This window comes from Platalea leucorodia, assembly GCF_965183815.1.
Source record: "Platalea leucorodia genome assembly, chromosome: 1".
Lineage (NCBI taxonomy): Eukaryota > Metazoa > Chordata > Aves > Pelecaniformes > Threskiornithidae > Platalea > Platalea leucorodia.
Window position 1 is genome coordinate 106,376,840 of NC_138823.1, and position 7,249 is coordinate 106,384,088.

A 7,249-nucleotide genomic window follows, 5' to 3' on the forward strand; every position below is an offset into this window, starting at 1 on the left:
GTCCATCAGAACAGATGAAGTCTGATTTGTGCTTTTGATTTCTGCAGTATCTTTTTTGCCTTATGAGACGAGGCCAATGCCTGTCTGTCTGTTCTCTGATATTCTGTGATTGTTGCCCTTGCAGAGTATTTGGGTTCGTCGCCAGGAAGCAAGGCAGTGCGACAGACAACATATGCCACCTATTTGCAGAGCATGATCCAGAGCAACCTGCCAGCGCCATTGTGAACTTTGTATCAAAGGTCATGATCGGATCCCAGAAGAAGATCTGATGCCTTTCCATCCTTGACTCAGAGCTCTTCACTGACTTCACTGAAGGAAAGCACTGTGAGAGGGAGAAAGCCTATTCAGCAGGAATGTCTGAACCTTGTCATTCCCAAGAAGGAAAGCAGAGGACAGTCTATCTGCATTGTATTGGCAAGAGTTCAGCCTTTTCTTTGAAGATGCCTCTGACTTAACAAAGCATTATTCCTTTGTTTTTATATCAAAGGACAAAACAAAAGAAGCTGGGTGCCACCCGAACCTGTGTAGCCCATGCCTGAATGAAGCATAAATGAAAAACTTTTCTCCTGAAGGGTTTCTAATGCATTTTAACATGCTGTTTCTCATCATCTATTGGAGCAGAAATACTCACTAGGCTGTGCTGCTTTTTTGTGCAGAAAATGTTTTGTATAACCTCCACAAAGACACTTGCCATAGTTGCATCAATGGTAGCTATAGGCCTTACAAACATGCTCTTAAGCGAATGATGATGGTCTGAGGAAGACTATTTGCTTTTCCCTTCATCTTCATGTGATCAGTGATGGGAACTGAATGGAGAAAGGGGAAGATGTATGTGAAGGGAAGGTTGGGGCAAGTTGATTTCTGATAAGAAAGGAGTGGCAACGTGGAATATTCAGGGAGATTGCTCTGTGTTTAGTGTTAACAAGGCTGGGCTGTTTTAGTTAGAAAAATTTTAAATAGGGGAGAGGTGGCAGAATAAAAAAGTTGCATGGAAATCTGTCCTGCAATTGGCTTTTTTTGTATTACTATTTTTTTATACAGAGAACTAAGCAGGGAAGATTCTGTATTTTAATAATTCCAGGATAAAAATTGCGGGAAGAGCAAAGAAGAGAATTTTATAATTTATATATTTTCACCTGTACCAGATTATTTATAGTAGATCTCAGAGCCTGATATGTCCTAGACCATTGTTGAGCTTTGCCTCTGTAGCGCTATTTAGCCTAAGTAAAAGTGTGTATAGCCTGTGCCTTGCTATAGACAATAGAGTCTCATATTTTGACTTTTGTCTTACAGTGACAAGATACTTCCCATTTCCTGTCTCTGCAATACTGTTTTGGTAGTAACATTTGTTCCCCTACCTAATACATAATTATATTTGTGGATTCTTTTGGCCCCCTTTTTATTGGAGTTTTGAGGATTTTTTTGTTATTTTTTAACCTGTGGGAACTATTTTTGGTTTATAATTTTTTTAATAATTCCTTGAGTCAGGAAATCCAAAAGGGAATGGAATTTATTTTGTTACTCTGTCCCATTTCTTGAGAGCATTTATGTCATGATTTCTACAGCCATCACGCTTGTACATCCCTCTGTATCTTTCTAAACACATCACTATTTTAAATGCATAACAAAGTGCTAGTTAGCTTTACAAAAAATTGATTCAGTAGGTTACAGTGGAAATCTTCGCGAGGAGAGTAAGCCGCTGAGGTCTACTGTGTAATTCCCATTCACTCCAAAAAGAGCAGTACTAGACCCCCGTATCAGAACTGATGTTAATAAAGCAGCTTCAGTGTGACAGTGCTGTAAAGGTTCATTGCCTCCATTTCTTTGATGTGTGTTGTCAACATTATATTAATAACCTGAGGAATAAAATGACATGCTGAATTTGGCGTGCTGGTGCGTGAGGCACTGGATTAACTAGTAACTGTACCCACTTGAAGGATTTAATACTCTTACCCACTTTTACTAAATAATGGTTAAATGGAATGGGAAACTCTGGTTGGGCTATATGGTAAGAAGCTTCCACCAATTTGAACGACGTTTGTCCTGTATAAATTACGATCTGTTTTTTATTAACAGCTCTCTTCGTATTTCCTAAAGTATTAGGACCGTGGAAACCTTGTGCAGTGACCATAGCCAAAGTGTTAACAAATTATTTGTGTAACTGTGGATTTTGTATAAATAACTTTATACTTCTTAAAAGGAAGGGGGTGGGGAATAGGAGGAGAGAGAAGAAAGATTTGAAGTTTAATGTATTTGGACCAGGAAGTGGTGCCTTAGTAGCAGTGGACATTGGATGTGTGTAGAAGGGTGAAGCAATCCAAAGCGTAGTAGCTACCGTTGAAGCAACAAGGGCAAGTGCCTCTGATTTGTACCAAATAATTCTGTTCTTCTGACACAGAGGTATACTACTTAAACGGTGTTTATGTACCATCCAAAAAAGAATGCAGTTCTTACTTTTAGGAGCTTTGATCTTTTGGAAACATGTGAGGACAAGTTCCCTTTTAATATTCTTTTGATGCACCAAGAACCCAGTTGCCTAACTGGCAACAGCCAGTTGGAGCCCAGTGAATTTCTTCAGCTAACATCTCAATTAGATTTAAGTCTCAATTAGATTTAAATCTGATGTGTTGTGAACATTGAAATGAGGAGGAATTTTTTACTATATTTTTTCACTTCTGTAGATGATACTTAAATTTTAGTGTGTCTTGTTAGACACCAAGTGTTGGCCTTTGGGCTGAAAATAAAGTGTCTTTTTTTTCTCCATGTATTATTATGTTTCCATTCAGGGCCTTATTTTTTTTCTTGTGCTTTCTCAAGGCCTGCTGAATTCAAGAGCATAAGGAATTGAATGCTGACACTCCTGGTGGTATTTCCTGGGAGTTTAGCTCTACTTGGTAAGCGGGGAAAAAAGAAGTTGCCCTGTTTCTAAGGGAGGTTTTCTATTATGCATTCCTTTGGATGGTATATTGCCACGTGCTTCTGCTTTTTAATGAATTAAAAAATGCACAAAGCAAAATAGTTCAGTATGTACCATTGTGTAGCGTGTGTAGAAAGATATTCACGAAACATGTTCATGGAAAATAACAAGACTAAATAGTTAATACAGCACTTTCTTTCAAGGTTTTTGTTAGATGTGTATATGCAGTTTCATAACTGATGGCAGCAAGTTGACCCATGTATTTAGCCAGACACCTATTAACCTGCTTAGTAAATGTACTACTATAATCGTACAGTGTTAAACTACAAAAATGCTAAAAGCCATGTTTTTAATTAAATGGTTTCCATGTATCCAACAGTATCATTAAAAATTTAATGTTTCCTTCTTGGATTTACCTACTAGTGAAAATTTTTGCCTTTTTCTTGAAACTGTAAAGAAGCATCAAAAGGTCTCCAGTATGTAAATGAATGTTCTATAAATTCTTTGTATAGTCATTTTCTCTGCTCTTCAGATACTGCCTCTATTCAGATTATAATAAAATTATGAATGTGAAATTTCACAACACAATGTTACAGGGCAGTCTGTTCTGAAAGAAAGTTACCTTCTGGCATTGAAAACCAGGTAGTGAACAAAACCTTGGTGAAGTAAGAATAGGTTGTGTGCTGAAACAGGGGTTTAGTTTTGTTTCTTAAAGATTTCTTTCAAGAACGTGACTTCACATGAGTCTGTGTTAGTGGTTCATGTCTAGTTGAAGCATATGACTTTCCTAGTTCATTTGCGGTTATAATGGTATAAAAGTGCCTTTTGCCTGCATTGCATGCTTCAGTGTAAGAAGGAAGAATATATGATGTCGCTTTCTGAGATGTCTGTACCCATTTAACTGTGCCTCTACAGTGACTACATTGGAAAAACTTCCAGAGGAGCACGAGGGGGGTGGGAAATCTAACCCCTAGCTGAAATAGCTCTCCGAGTACAAAATCTGTGTGTCAGCCACACATTGAAGGTTGAGTTATATACATGCTTTATTGGGATTATTTCTGAGACTGATAAACTCTGGTATGTCATGCTGATGCCTTTTCTATGAGGTATAGGCTGGCAGGAATTTTTCATTCAGTGTGCTTGACTGTCATTCATCAGTACAGGCCATCATGAGGTTTGTGCATGGGCGTAACACGTGACAGTTATTCATTAAAAGTATTCATCTTTTATTGGAATTAATTATAATGTGGAACAGATGACAAGGTTGCAACAGTAAAATGGGTCTTCTGTGTCAGTCTGGTGTCCCGTTCTTGAACTCGCATGCTGTTGTGCGCATGTGCGCTGCTATTGCTCCTCTTTGAAGGCTGTTCTGGGGTCTCTTTGCTCCAGTGGATGAAAATCTGCTTTCAGTATTCATCCTAAATGTATTCACAGCTCGTTTATATGCAGTTGTTCTTATGCCAGCATTGTCTCTTAGTATGAGTAACTTGTTTTCTCCCTGAGGTATTTATAGCAAGAGATCTGACCCCCCTTGTGTCCCTCCGTTTTCCTTTGGCAAGGCTAAAGAAGTCAGCACTCAGCCCTTGCATTTTTGTCTTTGAAAGGGTGCAGAGGCCTGTTCTTTTTTACTCTTTGTCAGTTAAATAATTTCTGTGGAGGGACCCTGAAGTGAACAGCCAGACTCTTTAGAAGGTGCACAAGCTGCTGGCTTGTGATTTTTTTAAATATTTATATTAGAAAAAACTCTTGGAACAAGAAAACTTGGCCCACCAGATAGGCAGAGTAAACCCCTCCTTTGCTTCTGCTGCTGACACCTAGTGCAAGGGTTACAGTAGCGTAAACTACATCAGGCAGTGTGCACAAAGGAAATTATGAGGGCAAATAGCTAAAGAAGTTCTCAAAAGCATAAGTCAGAAACAGGAAGCTTGCAGGAGACTTAGCAAGTCTGGCAGACTACCAAGAGGGCAAAGGGGAGCTATTGGGGAATTTAAGGATCTTGCTGAATAACTGAGAAAGGATTTGCATTATATGTCACTGCGAGAGATATCAAACCAGGACTATTCCCTTCCTTTGGAGATATTTAGTGTCTTGCATAAAGCACAAATGTTTGTACCAATTCTAATGTTTTAATATTTGCAGAATCACAGAGTGGATGAGGTTGGAAGGTACTTCTGGAGGTCATCTGGTCCAACTCCCCTGTTCAAACAGTGACATCTAGAGCCAGTTGCTCAGCACCATGCCCAGATGGCTTTTGAATATCTCCAGGGATGGAGACTCCACAATCTCCCTGGGCAACCTGTGCCAGTGCTCGGTCACCATCACTGTAAAAAAGTGTTTCCTGAAGTTCAGAGGGAACCTCCCGTGTTTCAGTTTGTGCCCATTGCCTCTGGTCCTGTCACTGAGCACCACTGAAAAGAGCCTGGCTCCATCCTCTTTGCACCCTTCATTCAGGTATTTATAGACCTGGATGAGATCCCCCTGAGCCTTCTCTTCTCCAGGCTGAACAGTCCCAGCTCTCTCAGCCTTTCCTCAATGGAGAGATGCTCCAGTCCCTTAATCACCTTCGTGGCCCTTCACTGGACTCTCTCCAGCGTGTCCATGTCTCTCTTGTACTGGGGAGCCCAGAACTGGACACAGTACTCCAGGCATGGCCCCACCATTGCTGAGCAGAGGGCAAGGATCCCCTCCCTCAACCTGCTGGCAATACTTGGTCTAATGCAGCTCAGGGGTACTGACGGCCTCCTCTGCTGCACGCGCACACTGCTGGCTCATGTTCAACTTGGTGTCTACCAGGACCCCTGGGTCCTTTTCTGCCAAGCTGCTCTCCAGTTGGGTGGCCCCCAGCGTATACTGGTGCGTGGGGTTGTTCCTCACCGGGTGCAGGACTTTGCACTTCTTGCTGAACTTCATTTCTCCAGCCTGTGGAGGTCACGCTGGATGGCAGCACCCCCCTCTGGCCTATATCAGCCACTCCCCCCAGTTCTGTGTCATCAGCAAACTTGCTGAGGGTACGCTCTGCCCCATCATCCAGGTCATTGATTAAGATGTTAAACAGGACTGGACCCGGTATGGATCCCTTGGGGTACGCCACTAGTTACCGGTCTCCAGCTAGACCTTGCACTACTGATCAGCACTCTCAGGGCCCAGCTATTCAGCCAGTTTTCATTCCACCTCACTATCTGGTCATCTAGCCCCTGCATCAACAGCTTGTCTATGAGGCTGTTACGGGGGACAGTGTCAAAGGCTATGGCCTGAAGTCCATACTGAAGTCCAGGAAGACAATATCCACTGCTTTCCCCTAATCTACCAAGCCAGTCATTTCATCACAGAAGGTCATCAGGTTGATCAAGGATGACATCCCTTTGATGAAGCCATGCTGACTCCACGAAGATGATCAAGGGGCTGGAGCACCTCCCCTATGAGGACAGGCTAAGAGAGTTGGGGTTGTTCAGCCTTGAGAAGAGAAGGCTCTGGGGAGAAATTGTAGCAGCCTTCCAGTACTTAAAGATGGGGAAGGAGTCTTTATCAGAGAGTGTAGTGATAGGATGAGGGGCAATGGTTTTAAACTGAAAGAGGGTAGATTTTGGTTAGATAAAAGGAAGAAATTCTTTATGATAAGGGTGGTGAGGCACTGAACAGGTTGCCCAGAGAAGGTGTGGATGCCCCATCCCTGGAAGTGTTCAAGGCCAGGTTGGACGGGGCTTTGAGCAACCTGATCTAGTGTAAGGTCTCCCTGCCCATGGAGGGGGGTTGGAACTAGATGATCTTTAAGGTCCCTTCCAGCCCAAACCATTCTATGGTTTATGATTCTATGATCCACAAACAGCTGGTGCTTTGCCCCATAAAGATTTCTTCTTAGGTATGCAATTTTGGCAGTGTTATATGGAAACTGTTCCAGGTTGCAACCAACTGCTTGTGCCCTCCCAGTAATCTAAGCAGTCTTTAAAAATGGATTCACCTCAAATTCCTGCATGACCTTTTAAAAAAACTAAGCCTTTAAAATCATTAAAGTACATTTTCATCATTGTAAAAATCTTCTGACGTCTTTGGTAAAGAGTTGTTTCAAGAGTTCTTGAAAAAGCAAAATTCGTTTTTTACATAATAATGACTTTTTTCTGGTATTGTGTACATACTGTCCTCAAATATTTTTTTTAATCTACAGCATTCATATCCCGCCTAATTAAATCTGACTTTTGGGCTTTCACCTGTTGCCACCTGTATTATATAAAGTTGTGATTTATTTGTAAAGCAGATGGCAGGTGTGAAAGAAAATACAGGCAAACAAACTTAGATGAAATGCACTATGGATGGGGAATCAATATGTCGGATGGA

General features: G+C 41.4%; 1 protein-coding gene across 1 annotated transcript in view; it reads left to right on the plus strand.

The window, feature by feature from the left end:
- TNS3 (tensin 3) overlaps positions 1–6,574 on the plus strand; it is a 231,977-nt gene extending 225,403 nt beyond the window's left edge. Inside the window, 1 exon segment of the mRNA XM_082308287.1 lies at positions 125–6,574. Coding sequence (XP_082164413.1) covers positions 125–269 — 145 coding nt within the window. The 3' untranslated portion in view covers positions 270–6,574.
- The last annotated feature ends 675 nt before the right edge of the window (positions 6,575–7,249 follow it).